The sequence below is a fragment of the Pongo abelii genome, chromosome 4 (assembly GCF_028885655.2).
Source record: "Pongo abelii isolate AG06213 chromosome 4, NHGRI_mPonAbe1-v2.0_pri, whole genome shotgun sequence".
NCBI lineage: Eukaryota > Metazoa > Chordata > Mammalia > Primates > Hominidae > Pongo > Pongo abelii.
In genome coordinates, this window is record NC_071989.2 from 131,810,965 (window position 1) to 131,830,961 (window position 19,997).

The 19,997-nt window shown below is 33.3% G+C and overlaps 1 protein-coding gene across 1 annotated transcript in view; it reads left to right on the top strand.

Annotated features, from left to right (window-relative positions):
- Positions 1-332: 332 nt before the first annotated feature.
- CSNK1G3 (casein kinase 1 gamma 3) overlaps positions 333-19,997 on the top strand; it is a gene marked incomplete at its 5' end in the record, with an annotated part of 70,128 nt that continues 50,463 nt past the window's right edge. Inside the window, 3 exon segments of the mRNA NM_001133418.1 lie at positions 333-639; positions 7,889-7,929; positions 12,240-12,309. Coding sequence (NP_001126890.1) covers positions 462-639; positions 7,889-7,929; positions 12,240-12,309 — 289 coding nt within the window.

The following is a 19,997-nucleotide window of genomic DNA, read 5'->3' on the forward strand; positions in this document are numbered from 1 at the left end:
GTAATTGAATCCCTGGTATCTTTGTTTCATATCTTTATTATTAAGGTATATACATAAAGGGTAGTGGTTAACTTAAAAGTATACTGTGGTTTGATTTCAATGGGCATCAGTAGATAGCAGTAATTCTTGCCTAAACTTTTGCTATGTTATCTAATTTCCCAGACATATGTTTTAAAATTCTTAGTTGACTAATTTCCTTTTCTTAATATTGTAGCTCTCTATCAATATCAGCTCACATCATTGAAAAGATAATTTTGAAGACATGTTTTGCTGAAAAGACACTAAGAAAAATTTTACGAATGGGATGAACATGCTCCAGTTAATTGACTACCTACTGCAATTTGAATGTTAACATTACCCATCTGGTACAGTTACCTAGTGATGTACCTATTTTCACAATACCCTGTTTCAGTGTGCTTGTCTTGATTAAAGAATTCAAAGTGGAGTACCGCAAACTTGATATGGAAAATAAAAAGAAAGACAAGGACAAATCAGATGATAGAATGGCACGACCTAGTGGTCGATCGGGACACAACACTCGAGGAACTGGGTCTTCATCGTCTGGAGTTTTAATGGTTGGACCTAACTTTAGAGTTGGAAAAAAAATTGGATGTGGCAATTTTGGAGAATTACGATTAGGTAAGACTATTTTGTTTATTCCATTATGTTAGAAACATTTTTAAAATTGGAAGATACTTTTTAATGAAAATGATTTAGTTATTTGTTTAATTGTTTAATGGTTATGGTAATTTTAAAGAATAAAGATGTTGGAAATTTCTTTTGTAGTTGTATTTTCATGTGTAAGGAATTCCCTAGTATAGGAATGTCTACTTTAGCCATCCAGAGATTGACTATCCAGATTACGAGAAAACAACAATTAAATTAAAATAGCCCAGTAGGCTGAAATAGCTGCCAGTAAAGTCTTTGCAGTGTTCTTTAGGAATGATATTTAGGCTACTTTTTCAGATTCAAAAATGTTTAGTAATTGATAACTTTTGGGGCATAGGTATGGCTTAAAGTCAAGTTAATATACTGAAACTGCATACAATTAATGAAATTTACATCATTGTAATTTAACTTTTTCCTTTTATCCTTCCTTCTGCCCCAAGTGTATTTGGGGTGGGGCTCAGGAGTCTATATTCTTAACAAGGGGCTCAGAGTATTGATTCAGGTTATTATAATTAGGCAAGTTTGGGAAACACTGGTCTAATTAAGCTTCCTAACTCTATATTCAAGGCAATCGGAACTCAGTGGGGGAAAGTTAGTTGTCAGATGTTCACAACAATTGAATAACAAGCTCAGAATCAAAATCTAGGTCTTTTAACTTCCAGTACAGTAGTGATGTAGCTTTTCCATTGCAGAAAACTAAGAAGGAGGGTGGTATGGTTATAATGGTTGTATAGAAGTCAGTATTCAGGTACCAGGAGGGCTCTGGTCAGTGGACCACCAAGAGTGAACTTTAGATGTAAAAAGAAAATTTGACTTCTCAATTTCTTTTAGATTCAATCCTGCTGCTAAAAATAAATCCAATTTTATGTTTATCTATTCAACTACTTCTCCTTTTCATCTTGTGAAGTACCCTAATTTGTAGTGACTCCTTCATCTTACTAGTTTTGGAAAGTTGATACACATTAAATATTTGAATGAAGCAAGCCAATAAAAGGCAATGTTATAGTTTATACATACTTGTTACATGATGTGGCTGGCAGACTCACATTTAGTAGGAACTCAAATATTTGAAAGGGTGAATGTTTTATGTTTTATTATTTGAAGGGTATTGAATTAGATACTATGAAATTCTTAAATTGTTTCAGACTTTGGAGTTAGAGAAAACATTATTTATGTGTTTATAATCTGTTCTTATTGTGTATAATTCTCAGCAACATCCATCCAGTACTTATTACATATTTATCATGTATCAGGCATGATTAGACATTGATAATGTGCTGGAAAAATATAAAAATAGTGCCTTATGGAACAGATAAGTCATTTAACCACTCAGGGCCTCACGTTTTTCTTTATATCAGGATTATTTCCACTTCCTAGGTTATTGTGAGGATTAAATTTAGATGATACTGTAAAAAGACCAACACTGTACTTGCATATACTTTGGCCATTTTTATTCAGAATCCGATTCATATAATTTATTTCAAAATAACTACACACACACAGATACATATGTATTTGTGTGAATACACACACATATATACACACACGGCACATGTATATAGGTGTGTGTGTGTGTGTATTCAAACAAAGCTAGTTGACCATTTTAACAAGTGCAATATGAGAAATATGAGAAACTGTATGTACCATATACTGAAGCTATATATGTCATATACTGAAAAAGAGGTAAAACACCCCTTTCTTTTGTAGTCTGTGAATAAGTAGGAATAGGAGTATGGTGGCTTCTTAGTACATCTGTCTGTCTATTCTATCTATCTGATTTGTGTATGGGTCTTTGATGTGAGTATATATACATATGTGTATATTTATTTAAATTTATTTAAATGTATTATCTCTATATATCTGTGTTTTATGTATACTTATAATATGTATGTGTAGAGCTAATTTAATCATTTATTCTTCCTTTTTCATAGACTTCTAAAAGGGTATTTTACTGCTTTTTCAAAAAGCCTCAGATGGTTTCTTTGTTAAGAAAATGTTATTATGAGCATTAATCTTTCTTTACCTGGATAAACACTAATGTTAAAAGCTGGTTTATATTCTTAAAGTACTTTCTTTAAAACCTCATTGATAGATACATCTTGAACATTTGATTACTAGTACTGAAATTTTATATGGTTAGTATTGGGTAAGAAAGACTATAAGGTATACATGTTATAGGTAAGTGATTTTCAATAAAGTGCTGTTGGTATTTTGGGCTGGGCAGTTCTTTTTTGGGGTAGAAGACTGTCCCAGACATTGCAGGGCATTTAAAACTTGAGACTTGTGGTGCTTGGCATGGTGGCTCACATCTATCATCCCAGAACTTTGGGAGACCAAGACAGGAGAATGGCTTGAGGCCAGGAGTTCAAGACCAGCCTCTGCAACATAGCGAGAGCCTATCTCTACAGAAAATTTAAAAATTAGCCAGGTGTGATGGTGTATGCCTATAGTCCTAGTTATTCAGGAGCCTGAGGCAGAAGGATCACTTGAGCTGAGGAGTTTAAGGTTGCAGTGAGCTATGATTGTGCCACTGCATTCTAGCCTGGGTGACAGAGTAAGACTCTGTCTCAAAAAAAAAAAAAAAAAAGGCCATGAGATTAAAAAAAATAGGTAAACATTTAAAATAATAATTTTAAATTATATTTATTTATTTGCTTTCAAATTTAAACACATGTGTTTATCATTTTTATCTGGATTCTGTTTTTCGTTTAAAATGAACAGTCAGGTGTGGTGGGGCATGCCTGTAGTTCCAGTTACTGGAGTGGAGTGGCTGAGTTAGGAGGATAGCTTGATTCTAAGAGGTTGAGTCTAGCCTGGACAATATAGTGAGATCCTGTCTGTAAAAAAAAAAAAAAATAATAATAAGGAAGGTGAATTGATGTGCAAATACTCCTTAACTTAAGTTGGGTTTACATCCTGATAAACCTATCTTAAGTTGAAATATGATAAGTTGAAAATGGGCATTTTGTAGACATAATGACGTTGGAAACCCCAAAACACAATATCCAGAAAATGCTGGCAACACAGTACGCTGTACAATATTGGTTGTTTACTCTCATGATTGTGTGGCTGACTGAGAGCGGCAGCTCACTGCACCTGCCCAGCATAGAGAGATAGTATCATACTTCATATTGCTAGTCCAGGAAAATTCAAAGTATGGTTTCTATTGAATGCATGTTGTTTTTGCATCATTATATAAAGTTGAAATATCTCAAATTGAACCATCATAGTTGAGAACCATCTGTGTTTGTAGTTTTATTTTATGTGTTGGTGGTAAGGTTTGCATTCTGCCATTGGTAGATGTATTTCTAGTTTAGGCAGTCAGACTCCTAGGAATGTTTTTGACAGGCACTGAATAAGACCAAACATAGCTAGCTAAAATATAGGGCTGTATTATATATGTATTTTTATTTTTCTGTATATTATGATGTTTTGACATCTTAAAAAACCTTTCTGGCTGGGAGGAGATTGCCCCTCCAGAGGTTAGCCAATTCTTAGAATTCGCCAAAAACTCAGCTGGGAGCATGCCTATGATACGTGCACTAACCAATCCACACTCCTTTTCTATCTGGCCCATACACCCAGGAGGCAGTATTCCTCTACCTTATCTTCCCCAGGGCCAGGTACCTGGAAGCTAGAGACCCATTCTTACAGCCCAAAAGTCACTGGAATTATTCAAACTAAGTAATCCTTTACCATTTACCTTGCCATGCATTGCCTTTCCCTGGGAAACCCCAGTAAATGCTTTGGCCTAGGCACTCCGCTTGCTCTTGTTTTTCTGCCACCTAACCAAAACCTAGTGTTTCCCCTGTGACCCTGTGTGGCATGCGATATGACTTCCTGTCCAGAATTTGTAAGTATAATAATTTTTGTTTTCATGGGGGACTTTCTTTTGTGCTCTGTGGCCACATCTGTCTATCATATAAAAGAGCACAGAAGAGAATATTATGTATTGCTTTATGAATAACCATACCTGAAATAAGATATTGTAACTTTTGACATAATTAAGTATGCCACAGGAGCTTCCATAACATCTCTTATTTTTGTTTTTTCTTTTCTTATTCCTACACAGCTAATAACTCCTTATTTTATTGTTTATATTTGATAGTTCCTTTGTTGAAAATTCTGCAGGCCTTATATGTATCAAATGAATATGTAGATTTGGATGGGTTCATCATTTTCATGTTTATTGATTTTTCTACTGTTTCTAACTGAAGCTATTATAAAACTTACCTGAAAAATGTAATAACTAAGGAATAGACTGTAAGACGGTAACAAAAAAATTCCAATATATAGTGGTTTCAAGCAAATGGTTTATTTTCATTTCACATGACACAGACCAGAGGGAGAAACCCAAAGGCTGTCAGGGTATCTCTGCATCCTTAATATGTGACTTCAGTCTCTGTGCACAAGGTAGTTGCTTTAGCTGTTTCCATCTCCCAGCCAGCAAGAATGAAGAAAAAAAGGGGCAGGAGTGTATACATTCCTTTCTGGAAGTGAGGAGGAACATACTTAATGTCTACTGACATTCAGAACTTAAGTCACATGGCCACACTAAGCTGAAAGAGAGGTGGGCAATGTAGTCTTTAGCTGGGCAGCCATTTTCAAGCTTGGGCATTCTGTAGGGGGAGAATGGCTATTGGTGGGTAAATAGTTGTTTCTGCTGTAAACATATATATGTAGTTTTTGAAGAACATAGTTTTTGATAATTACCACCCCAAAGCCACAAAATTGGTAAAACTATATTTTCAAGTTTCATATGGCACAATGCTTTACTGGAAATGTCTTTTAAAATTGGATTAAAACATCACTTAACCGGCACCAGTTTGCTTGGATTTTTCTTCTAATGGGATTCTCACTACATGCACATTCCCTCCCTTTCAGTCACACCATACATAAACACATACTTAGTGCATCATTTGTTTGTTTATGTTTACAACAAATACTGATTAAAAATGAGGCTGTGGCTATGCTAGGTGACAAAAATGCACTTGTGTTATTGTTTAATCTTTGTTCATAATTGTGACTTCAAGTTTCAGCAAAATCTCTAGTATTCAAAAAAAGGTGAACCTTTTAGGATTTAGTGCTTTCTGCTGTGACCTCAAAGGTATGAAAGCCAACAAAAATAGTACTTTTAGAGGCATTTGGTATATTTTGATTCTTTGAGATCTGTAGTTAACCTAACTTCTTGTCCTGTGAAGTTTTTTCCTTGTGTACTTGTGAGTAAACATCATATACAAAATAGTTATGAAAAGATGATAATATGTTTGGGAAATACAGATTCTGTCTTGGAACTCAAAACCCGAATTGTCTTTTGTTAATGTTCTTTGACATTAAGTTCTTCATTGTGAATATCATTAAATTATTTACTGCCAAATTTACTAGAGGAAACCTAACTTTTCATACATAATGCATTTTTGAAAATGTATATGAAGGCACATCTAAATGTTGAACTAATGGACTAAAAATATGAAATATTCTGTAATTTTTAAAAATATGTATATAGGTTCAATGAGTATATGAATAGAGCTTAAAGTTGACCACTTTTGGAACTTCTGTTGAGTTCCATCCTTTTTGCCAACTGTATTGAGTTTATGACACCTATGTTACTTAGCGTTAATATGAATACTTCTTTTTTGCCCTTTATTTTCTCTCAATTTTGTACAATGAGGACAAAATTCAGAGAAGTATTATAATATTTGTATAAATAAACACTACTGTACAAAGGTGGCAACACAACTGAAGCTGCCATTTTGCCTAGAAGTTTTGCTACTGTTCATCAGCTGCTGTATGGAAGGAGGTTCAGGCTATTATGCTGGAAAATCACATGTGTCATAGTTGTTGATTGCTTCTTCTGTGTTCAGTAGCCAATGTGACCAGGGCCAGTTACTCTCACTATTAAAAAAACCCAAAAAACTATCATTGTTCTGTTTTCCTCACTATGAAAGTAATACATGCTAATTGAAAAAATACTGGAAATTCAGAAATCATATTGTACTGTTTTTCATTCCTTTTAGTGTACTTATACATTAATCAAATTATCTTCATATACTTAGTGCTTCCAAAATTCTCTTTAGTACTCTACTTTGACTACAGATGCTGACCAATTGGAATTTTCTAGATTATTTTTGATTTGCAGTGCTGAAGACTACTGTAATTCATTTGAATTCTTTACGAGTTAGTGATATTAAATCTCTAGTGATATTAAATATTTTAAATATTTTATGTAATCAAATCTGTATAAAACGTTATGATCCTATTTTTTTTTTTTTTTGATGGACTCTCAGTCTGTTGCCCCAGCTGCAGTGCAGTGGTGTGATCTCGGCTCACTGCAACCTCTGCCTCCTGGGTTCAAGCGAATTCTCCTGCCTCATCCTCCTGAGTAGCTGGGATTACAGGCGTGCGCCACCATGCCTGTCTAATTTTTGTGTTTTTAGTAGAGACGGGATTTCACCATGTTGGTCAGTCTGGTCTTGAACTCCTGACTTCATGATCCACCTGCCTCAGCCTCCCAAAGTGTTGGGATTACAGGCGTGAGCCACCGCGCCCGGCCATGATCTTCTTATGCTCAGAATATCCTTAATATATGGATGTGATAAATATTCTTTCTTGTTTTTAGTTTATATTTAACTCTTAAGATATTTGGAATTAATTTTGTTGTAAGGTGAGGTGCCAGTAACTGTTTTTCTCCTCAAAGTGGTTAGTTTATCACAGCCAATTATTGAATGTTTTTAAATTTTATTTCAGATATTTTAAGTTTATTTAATATACTTACTGGATTAAATATGAGCCCTAGTAAGATTACATCTCATAATAATGATGAATTTAAAATGAAATGGTAGTTGGAAGAGGAATTTGGTATTCTTATTCTTATATAGGAGTTCTGGTTTTGAAATTTTTTAAGCATGCGTTTGACTATTGATTACTTTTAAATTGTATACAATATTCCAACAAAGTCAGAATCTTTCCATTTTTATAAGTAGGCTACTAGTATCTGTAGTGTCTGTATCACTTTCTACTCTGAATCTAGGTGAAACACTAAATACATCATTGAGTTGATAATAAGTTTAAATATTTCCTTAAGTTTTTTTGCCAAATAGAAGCAAAAACCTATGCTTTAGTTAAATGTATTATGTGCTTTTTTTCAGAGTACAGTTTTATATAGTGTATCTTTAAAATCAATTACTGGCAGAATCTGATTTTTTTTTTCTTTTTCAAGGGAAAAATTTATACACAAATGAATATGTGGCAATTAAGTTGGTAAGTTCCTGTTTCTTAATTTTTCTTAATGATTTCTTTGTTACTTTTTAAGTGATTAACTTATATATTTTAATTATTTTTTGTTTTCATATCATTTGTAATTTGGATGTTTATTTGACAGTTATATGCATAGCTAATCTTTTGTTGCTAAGCTCCTAACATCATCCTGCTCTTAAAGTATATGGTAACGTGTAGGACATTCATGTTTGTCTGTGCCACAAAAAATCCCTTTACTTTGGCAGCATTACAGAACTGGATCTTGGCCCTATTTTTAATTTAGGGAAGGATTTTTAATTAGATAAAAATTAACAAGATTTTGTCTTCTGATTCAAACATTTTGATAAAACAAAAGTGTTCTTAGTATTCAGGATTATATTCTTTGAAAACATACTTCCAGGTAGCTTCTGAAATTTCTTTTTAAATTGTTACTTCATATATATGGCAAAGCTGGCTATTGCTTGACTTTCAGGGATCCAGAAATGCTTGATGTGGTAGGTGATAGATAACAGGGAAAGCAAATTCCCGTGGAATTATTCTGAAGTTTTCAATGTGCCCAGTATGACAGCTGCAAAGCAGAGCGATCTCTTTGGAAAAATTGGGATCTAGGAATTATTTTTGTAAGACATACTTTTCCTGGTACAACTTTTCTGTTTGGTTTGCCAGCCAGGTTTCTCTGTTTCATTCATTAAGTGATGATCCTTAGGTCCTATTATTTATAGATTTGGAACTTGTTCATACCATTGATGCCTTACTAAACATTTATTATGTCATCTTTCAGCCTTCTTATATACATACGCATATATGTATGTGTATGAGGTTTAGCATGGCTTGTTTTCTCTGCCTTTCTCAACCTTGTCTCTGTCAATATAACCTCTGTTATTAGGGTAATGTGAAATGAATATATAAAAGAGAGACTATTAGGAGAAGAGGCAAATGGGAGGAAGTAGAAAAACTCCACTATTTAATTTTAAGTATCTTTTGAGTATAGACCAAGTTTTAGTATAACAAATGTTTATTTTCACTTGAAATAAAGATGTGGAGTAGGGTTGCAGTGCCATGAAGAGAGATTGGTTGGCTGACATGTGGCTTTAGACTGAGTTTTACCTAGATGAGTCCATCTTGGTATTAAGATCTGGTCCTTGGCTTATGAAACAAAACGTGGTTAGGTTATCTCACCAGTTGTCAGTGTTTCTTAGAGGTGGATTCATAGTAATCAGTTCACACTATCAAGCTCTCAGATTCAGGAAAGAGTGAATTTCTAACTAATAATGAGGTATTTTACAGGTCTAGAAAGCCCAAGTTTCTTTCTATAGGCCAATGTACATAGAAAGCCAAGTTAAAATGACAAGGTCCCCTCATGAGCATGAAATCAGAAAGAGTTGGTGAATATTAATCACAGTGGGGAGGCCTACTGTGGGGTCCGCCTGCCTCGGCCTCCCAAAGTGCTGGGATTACAGGCGTGAGCCACTGCACCCGGCCTGGACGTTGTTTGAACAGGCATTGCTGACTTTCATTTCTTTGAAATTCTTCCTTTTCTCATGTTGTAGGCCAGTGGTCCTGAACCTACAACAATCCTTGTGGTGTGTAAGGATAAAAGTGTGGCAGTGTTTACAGTCTGTGCTATTGATACAACAGCTTGTAGTGGGCAACTCTACTCATGGGAGCTTGCTTTGTATGTGAATGATAGTTATCTGATATATTAAGGCAGATAAACCATCGTGTCAAAGTAGAAACCCCTGCTCTAGGCTGACCTTTCCTTGTCTGTTTCATTCATTAAGTGGTGATCCTTAGGTCCTGTTACAGATTTGGAACTTGTTCATACCATTGATGCCTTACTAAACATTTATTATGTCATCTTTCAGCCTTCTTAGATACATACACATATATCACTTTTTAAAGTTTATTTTTGTGCTGTATCTCTGTCCTCTTAACTAGTTTTCTCCCCTTTTTTGGGGGAAACATTCTTCCTCCTCTCTGCTTTGTCTTTCTTTAAAGCACAATGATCAGCATTACGTGTAATAATTATGGTTATTCATTGTTCTTTGGGGGAACTAGGAATATTTTTGGATCTATGTCTCTAGTATTTTGAGGTTGTAGAGTGGTATCTAGTCACTTTCACCTCAAGTTCATCCAAAATATTGGAAGGACAGAAAACTTTTCACATATATTGTTGAACGATAGTTCATGATTTCCTTATATGTTTTTTCATTTGTATCTGTTATATCTGTTTGTGCCAGATAACATGATTTTGTTTAGACCTGCCATGAAAGTAATCTCTTGAAAATCTTATGTCTGTATACCTCAGTGTTATCAAGCAAAGGCTTGGTACAAATAAAGGCATTATTTGATAACCTGAGTTCAGAGAGCAGATTTCTGTGACTGCTTTCAGCTCCGTTACCTCTTACAAAGATTTTTTTACATTTATCTAATATTACTCTAGTTCAGATCAACAGTTTGTTTCAGGATAATTTGTTAATATTACCTCAGCTACCATCCTTATATCTTGTTGTACATGAATAATGAAAATGTCATCCTGGGGAAAGTGACTTTTATTATATAGTGTTAAAATTTTACTGCTTAAGTACTGGAATCTAGTTGAAATGACTCAACTAAGTCAGATTTGAGTCTGTATTTTTATCCTAAGGGGCAGTAGTGATTGAATAAGTTATATATTTAATTTCATTTGTAATTGTGTACATAGACATCTTTTTATTGCATCTCAAGGTTATGTACTTCTAGATAGTTAACTGAAGAATTATAGGTACTATAGTGCTATATGTATAGAAGGCACTGTTTTAAGTACTTTATATATAAGAAAGGTTAAGTTTTAACCCAATTTTACAGATGAGGGAACTGGAAAGTACAGAAAAGTTAAGTAACTTGCTGAAAGTCACACAGCTAGAAGTAGAGGATTTAGGATTCAAACCTAGTACAATTTAGTTTCAGTGTGTGCTCTTAACTACTGTACTATTCTGCCTCTCAAGAACTAAGCTGATTGTTTTCTCCTGTAATAAAATTTATAAGTTTTGCAGTGGGATTTTAATATTGCTTATGTGAATTGTTGTTGGTCATAGTTTCATTATGATGTGTTGGTGTAAAATTCTTTTTAGTTATCCTGTTTGGGATTCACATTCCTCTTGAATTGGTAGTTTGTTAACCTCATCAATTCTGAAATATTCATAGCAGTCATTTATCCAGTTATTGCCTCTGCTCACTTTTCTGTCTCCTTTCCTCCTGATACCATTATCAAATCCATACTAAACCTTCTCACTGGATTGTCCAGGTCTCTGATCTTTTCTTCTGTTTTCCAGTTTTTCTTCCTTCATGATGCATTCTATATAGTTTTTCTGTCTGCCTTACAGTTACCAAATTCTCTCTTCTGTTAATCTGCTGGCAAAATGAGTTTTAAATTTAGTTATTGTGTTCTCTTATTTTTCAAAGTTCTATTGATTCTTTTTGAAATTTTCTATTACCTTGTTATACTTTTCTGTTGGTTCTTTTTTAAATTTCCTGTTACCCTGTTACAGTTTTCTACTTCTTATATTTTCATATTTAATATTATTTCTAATGTCTAAAACCCATGTTTCCTCTGTACATGTTTGTGTGTGTGTGGTGTGTGTATATGAATCTCAAAAACATTTATGTCGAATGATAAAAGCTCGACACAACAGAAAGCATATACTGTATAATATCATTTAGGTGAAATACAGCAAGAGTCAAAACTAATCCAAAGGTGATAGAAGTAAAAAAGGTATGATGGAAATGTTCTGTATATTGGTGTGGTGGTTAAAGGGATATATGGAGTTAATATGGATTTAATGCTTATGAACTGTGTGTTTTATTGCATATGAGTTATACCTTAGTGAAAAAAAGTTAAGACATTGTTGCTACTATCAAAATTTTCAAATTACCATCTTTGTTCTTACTATCCTATGACTTAACTTTAATCTAGAACCTTTATGTAAGAAATACACAGTTCAGAGGTGAATTTGGAGAACAGGAGAAATAGCATAAGAGCCATCATTTCTCTAGTGATGAATGTTCAGAACATATTTTTCTCAAGGTCAAAGAGTCAAACTTAAGGGATTTTTCTACTGCCTGATCTAATGGCTACTTTATGTACATTTGTAGCATCATTTTATTTTACATTGAACAGAAAGTTGATTTTTATATGAATCTAATCTTAGACAAAGATGCCTAGTAGACTATTACATAATATAGGCATTGACACCAAAATTTATAACATTTGTGTTGGGGCCTAGTGCTCTTTTAATAACTTAAATGTCTTTTTTTGTTTGTTTTTCAATTAGGAGCCCATGAAATCAAGAGCACCACAGCTACATTTGGAATACAGATTCTATAAGCAGTTAGGATCTGGAGGTAAAGTCTTATATTAATTTTTAAATTTGAAATAAAGTGGATTGTCATGACTTTTTAGTTTCAAGGAATGGTATTTTAAGTTTGGTTAAGGAAATCACTTTGCAAGGCTGTGTTTACTATACATTTTCTTACTACGGTCTTAGGATCCCTTTTTTATTTTATGACAAATTTGGAGCTTTTTATGTTTATGCTGATATGAGAACATTGTGAAAAAATTTAATTTGCGAATATAAAATGCATACTACTTCCATATTCTTAGTCTTTTTGGCGGCACTATTATAGCTGTTGAAGTGACTTACAGTATAGTGGTAGGCTGAAAAATGGCCACATAGAAGATATCTGTATCATAATCCCTAGAACCTCTGCATTTTACTGTATGACAAAGACTTTGCAAGTATGATAAATTAAGGATTTTGAGATGGAGAGATTATTCTGGATTATCTGGTGGGCATTAGATGCAATCACAAGTGTCTTCATAAGAGAGAGGCAGAGGGACATTTACACATACAGAAAAGGAGTAGGCATTGTGACTGTGGAGCAGAGTGAAGAGAACCTGGAAGAGGCTTCTAGTACTTTCGCCTAGAGGCTCTAGAGGGAGTGTGGCCTTGTGAAGACCTTGATTCAGCCCAATGAAACTGATTTCAGACTCTCACCTCCATAACTGTAAAAAAATAAATTTCTGTTGTTTTAAGCCACCAAATTTGTAGTAATTTGTTACAGCAGCCCTAGGCAACTAATATGTGTATGTTTTTAGATAAACTCTAAATTTAAGTGAGATTATTTCATGCCACTAGAGAAAATTCATGGAAAAAATTTCTATTGTATGTTACATTTCCTTTATGTTAAAAGGTTCTCACAGCACTTTTCTGTATACTTCTATTCAATTAATTGTAAGGATTTTACTTGTATAGCTTCTTGTATAATACAGGTAGAGGAATTTTGTTTCTCCAGATTTAATAAAATGGAATTTCTTCGTGTATCTTTTTGTAAGCATGTTTACATTCTAGTGGGTAGAGCTGTTCGTTTCCTACTGATACTAGTTTTACATTCTGTTTTTTCGAAGAGCACACTTTGCAAATGAGTAGTCATTGTAGGGGCAATAAGTTTTAAATTTTGTAGTAATGTGTTCATCACTACAGACTTCTTATAATACATATTTAAGTCTGATACAGACAGGCCTCAGGGAGTTATCAAAATTATCACTGACAACTGGCATTTAAAGGCTATTGGGATAAAATGAATTATATGTGAAACTATACTTATTAGTTAAGACTAGCAAATAAGAAGTTAAGTGGGTATAAAATGAATTTATTGACTCATGTACTTGGAAATTCAAGGAAATGACTTGATATATAAGACATTGCTCTATCCAGTGCTTCAAATAGTGTCATCAACATGTCAAGTCTCTGTGATATGCCTTATGAGTATGTGTAAGCTTCACTCTCTAGTTGGCCCTTCTTAAGAGATGCTGGAGGTTGCCACCAATAACCTAGGCTTAGCAATTATGAAAGCATCTCTTTCCTAAAAATTTCAGCAAAAGTTGTAGGACTGAATCTTACTGCCTTATGTCATGCTTATCCCTGATTTAATTACTATGAATTTGATTGCCTCAAGTTAGATCAAATGCTTATCCGAACTTCAGGGACTGAAAATGGGGGAGGTGATTGCCTATTGGGAAATTGAGGTGTTATATAAGGGGGATTGGATGCCACGGTGATTAAAAAAACAGATTTATCTAGTACAATAATAAAACTGTCATTTGGAAGAATAGGATTGAGTGGTTTAGTTAGATAGAAATGAGTAAGTCAGTTTAGAGTTTAGCAAGTCATTTAATTGAGTAACAAAGATGTACTTTTATTATTTTAACTTTTTTCTGTTTTATATTTAAAAACTGTCAGAGATAGTAAGAATAAAAATGAAACATCTTTTAGGACTTGAATGCCATAGGACTGCAGTGTTGCACAACTGCAGGGACCACCATTTACAGGGTAGTCTCTGTTTACTAAGGGTGCTATGACCCTCTCTGCTCTATGGGTGTCATTTACATAGATTGAAATACAAATGGTCTTACTGAAGGTGTGCATCATGGTGGCTCTGAGCTGTGACACGTGTGGATAGTTTTAGTATTTTGTACAAGTCATGAATTTGGGCATATTTTTTGTGTTTTTTTTTTTTTTTGTCATTTGTAAATTTTGTGAAAGCATTTTTAAGTACCTTTGTGAGCTTTGTAGAAAAACAAGAGTGCTTAATTGTTTTGAAAGAACTGATGACTTTTAAACAGTTTGATTTTGGAATTCATATCTGAAAAGATTATATTTTCAGATTGCTCTTAATTATAAATGGGCTGTTTAGAGTAACTCAACCTGTAATTTTCCTATGGTATGCTGAATTTCATTTATATAGCAATTTGCTTGTTAATGTTCTCTTTAAAAATAGATATATTTAAGTAATATCCAGCATATATAAAGAACTTCTAAAACTCACCAACGAAAATAGACAACCCCATTGAAAAATGGACAAAGGACTTGAATAGACAAATCTCCAAAGATATACAAATGGCTGATGAAAAACATAAAAAAATGCTCAACGCCACTAATCATTAGGGAAATGCAGCTGGAAACCATGAGATACCACTTCATACCCCTCAATATGGCTGTAACAAAACAAAACAATACACAGAAAGTGTTAATATGGATATGGAGAAATTGGAATCCTTGTGCATTGGTGTAAAAATTTAAAAAAGCCACGGTGGAAAATTATATGTTGATTCTTCAAAAAAATTAAACATAGAACTACCATTTGATCTAGCAAGTCCACTTCTGGATATATACATAAAATAATTGAGAACATGACTTCAACATATAATTGTACACTCATGTTCATAGAAGTATTGTTTACACTAGCCAAAAGGTAGAAGCAACCCGAGTGTACATTGACAGAAAAATTGATAAAAATGTGGTATATACATAAGGTGGAATATTATCCAGCTTTAAAAAGGAAGGCTGGGTGTGGTGGCTCATGCCTATAATCCCAGCACTGAGACCTGTGGTCTCAGCTACTTGGGAGGCTGAGGTGGGAGCATCACTTGAGCCCAGGAGGTCAAGGCTGCAGTGAGCTTTGATCATGCCACTGTACTAAAAAAAGGAAAATTCTGCAAAGTGAAATAAGGCGGTCACAAAAGGACAAATAAATTGCACTTACATGAGGCTAGAATAGTCAAATTCGTAGAGGCAGAAGGAAGAATGGTGTTTTCTGGGGGCTTGGGGAGAGGGCAGAAATGGGGAATTATTGTTCATTGGGTAAGAGTTTCAGTATGGGATGATGAACAAATTTTGGAGATGGATGGATGGTGGGGATGGTTGTACAATAATGTAAATGTACTTAATGCCACTGAACTGTACACTTAAAGATAGTTTAAATGACAAATTCTATATGTATTTTACCACAAATAAATTGGAAAATAGATTTATTTAGAATTATTTAGTGGGGTATCTGTGAAAAAATACACAATTTGGTTTTGCCTGTTTGGGTTTTGATCCTCCTGTAAATCCATGTTTCTTTCCTTCCCTTTATGTAGCTTCTCTGACAATATCCCTCTTTACATTACATTATTTAGCTTTGCATAGGATTAGACTATTGTTTTATACCATTATCACTCTCTGTGATAGCAAAAATTTAATGTATTGAATAGTCTTGTTTTGTCACATGTACTCAGTATTCGTTGAGTCAAATGAAGACCTGGATTTGGGAGTCATCAGCACATAAATAGTTTTTAAAGCTAAAGAAATGGATGAGATCTCCCTGAGGAGAGTATAGAGGTTGACAAGAAAAGAATAGCAAGAACAAAGCTGTGTGGACTACTCCATTGGATATAAATAGATTTGACTCTTAATAACAAAAGTTGTGAAAGCAGTAGCTTAAATAAGTAAAGGGATGTAATGTGAGACAAGTGAGTTCAGAGGTGGGCAATTGTAGGGTTGGTACAGCTGCTCAAAAGTAAGGAACCAGGCTCCTAACCTTAGTGTGTGGCTTCATCCTGCAATCCTGGATTTTTTGTAGCAGGAGGGAAGGAGGAAGAAATGAAATTACTATTTGTGTAAAGACAACTTCCAGTTCTTTATCTCCTGCTTCCATTCTTAAAGTCTAGCTGTATATGAATATCCCTACTGAAATCAGAAATTCATATAGCTGGAATTGAGTTCCCTACCTTCTTTACCCCTTATTTTCTCAACAGTTTCTCGCTCTCTCTTAAAAGACCTTCCTGCTTGATCTTTTGGATTACCTAGTTCCATTAGTTCCACATGTATTCAAGCTGAAATGTTAGCCTCCTCTGATTTTGGCATATTGGTATAGTAAAAATGTTCTGTCAATTTTGTCTCTTAAAATCTCTCTTGACTTCATTCTCTTCCAGTCCCCATTGTTACTTTTCTTCGAATTGGGCTTCCTTTTGAATATCTCAACCCGCTTTTTACCTCTGCCTGCACAGGGCACGTCATTTAGTATAAAGTCCAAATTTCTTTCTCTTTCTACTGACCTACTTTTTAGTTGCACTACACTTACTATTCCTTGAGTAGATCTTACTATTTTCACATGTCTGTATTCTTTCTGGAATATCTTTCTTTTCTAATGAATTCCATTTTTCTTTAGGCCCCAGCTAAATGTCACCTGCTTAGCAATGCATTTTCTGACATCTTTTCCTCTCCAGAAAAGCTTCTTATTTGATCTGATCTTATTTTGAATATGAAAACCTTTGAAACCTTTATTTTTCTTTTATCATATGGTAATTATTATTTGTCTATGTCTGTCTTCTCCACTGAATTTTGAACTCTTTGAGGGCAGTGATAATGGTATGTTCATCTTTTTCTTCTTGGTAGAATGGTTGTCACTTGTAGGTTCTTGGTAAATGGTTGAAAGAATAAATTCTTAAATAACAATAATAGACTGTTTTCTTTCATTAGATGTGAAGTTGGGATGTATAATCTTCAAATTTCCTATATTTTCTAACTTCTGTGATCCTTCGATTAAAGTTTGATATTTTAATATTACACAAAATTGTTGTAGTATTAATTTTGAGTTTATTCTATTTCTGTACAAATAATAAAATTTCAAATTTTTAAATTCTAAAAATTAATTTCATTTGCATTATCCTATGATTAGGTAAATTTATTTTCTCATTTCGGACAACTAGAGATCAAAGGAAAAAATTATTGGTGAGAATTTTTTAATTAATGGAAGTGGTAACCAAGGAGATATGCAGAAAGTTTTATATTAAAACTTACTGAACTATACAACTCAGCCATCTAAAATTAGTCACTTTCTTGAGAAGGGTGGGCTGTAATTATTAGAATTAACTCAGTTTCTTCATTTACTTGAAAGTAAGGTATATTTGAATTGTTGATATTTAATGAAAATGCATAGAACATATTTGAAATTTATGGGAAAATTGTTTTTGAAGATCTGTGATTCTCAGTAACACTTCTTAATTTTTTTTGACATTAGTTTAAATAGGCTACATTAGGAGAAACTGCAATTAATGCATTCCTTGGAACATCTTAATTAGCTGATATTTTTAATCATAGGAAATAAAATAGCCTTTTTTTCTGTCATAAATTACTACTTATCAGAGGAAGTAAATGATCTTTTTCTCTGTCATAAATTATTCTTGGCAAATCTCTAACTATAGAAATGATATTAAAAATACTGTTTGACACCATTCATAGTTAAGTCATCATTTCTCAAGTGGCTTGACTTTTTGAGATTCCTTGGACTATGTAGTTCTAAGCAATAATTTGATGGTAGCCTCAGGTGCTGTTACTAAAATTATAACTCTTTATGTTGCCTTTTAAAAGGTGTTTGAAAAGCCCCCTCTTTCTTCTTTATGCTGATCCTTCTGCCTTCTTGATTTGTGCCTTGTTAAAAAGTCTGGATTTATGTGCTCCCTACGTTTTTTTACTCTGGTTTATTGATGCCTACATTTTCACTTTATTTTTAACACGATTTAGTTCCATCTGCTGGTTAAATGAACGTTGGTGATTTTGTAATGTATGGAAATTTTATTGTACTGTTCACTTTTGAGAAGTATTATGGGTAATAGTATAAACTTTGTTAAAAGTGGTGTGTATAAACCATTCAGTAGTATCTAAAACTGATTTAATTCACAGTTACCAGATCAAGTTTCTCAGACCATGTATTAGGTAAGACATTGAAAAAATTCTGCTCTATGTGTATTATAAGCTGTTGTTTGATAAAATTGAAAGGAAGTACTATAAAAAGCATGAAAGTTAAGTGAATAAATACTTAGAATATTGCTTACTGTATTTTGATATTAACAAAAATAATGAAAATATGATATGAGTGGGTTAGTCAGTACTGTAAACTTAATCTCAGCCCAGGTAACCAAAAGTTTATGTAGCAGATTCTTAGAATTTCTTTTTCTGTCATAGCTAAATTGCTTTTAGAAAAAGTTTTTAAAAATATGTAATACTTCTAATTCTTTAAAGTTAGAGGTCTCTCTGTATGGAAATTTCTACAAGTTTTGCATTGCTAAACATTTACTTATTTATATGTGAATATATACTTACATTGTTACTACTATCATAGTAGATGGAAGTATACAGTTTTTTTCTGTTAAAGTTGTAGTTTATGGATAATGGGTACATTTAAAGAATGTTACGCATTATCAGTAAGAAAGAGGTGTTCACTGATAGTGGTTTTAGTTTGGTTTATATGGTGCAGGCATTAGTGTTGTTGTGTGTGGTGTGGTTATTATAGTATTTTCAGTGATTAATTAAGCACATAGAACTCTTAAACAAAAAGCAAACCATACTTTTGAATAGGATATTACTAAATATACATAATTTTTGTAATTCCTCGTGCAATAGTAAAAAGATAGAAAGTATAAAACCATGACAAATTATGAAAATTTCATATTTAGTTTTGCTTTAAGTGTTATATAATGCATTGTAAGAAGAAGAGATTTGTAAGCTTGTAGCTTAGGGACTAGGGGGAAGAATCATAGAGTCCATTTTTTCCTTAAATTTTATAGGCCCAAAATGGATAACAACTTAAATTCTTTTCAGTTTTTGCAACAGTTAAATTTTTATTGGTTTGTAGGTGATGTTTTTTTTTAATGTTGTTTGAATCTTAGAATAATTTCTAAATGTGTAAATTAAATTATCACAGAAAGGACTGTTGCTCTTTTTTACAGTGGGATAACTTGATTCCTTTTATTTGGGGTTAATTGATAGAATTTTACTGCTAAATGCAGATATTGTGGTCTTTTAATGGAAGGACTGTTACCAAGTCCATAACTCAGTACACCTGTTGGTTCATAGCAGCGCTTACTATTCAGCTAGGACAGCACTTCTTAAACTTTTGGGTCTCAGGATTCTTTTATGCTCTTACCCTTTTTGAGTATCTCAGAGCACTTTTGTTGTTGTGGGTTGTAGCTATTGATATTTACTATATTAGAAATTAACACAGAAATATAAAAATGTTGCTATATTTGTTTAAAATAAAAATAATAATTGAGACATTTTAAAATCAAGGCAATTTTGTTGATATACTTTCCAAAACAGAAAAAGTGAGAAAAGTAACATTGTTCTACGTATTTTGCAAATCTCTTTAATGTCTGGCTTAATAGTAAACAGCTAGATTCCCATATCTTCTGCATTTGAGTATATTGTGAT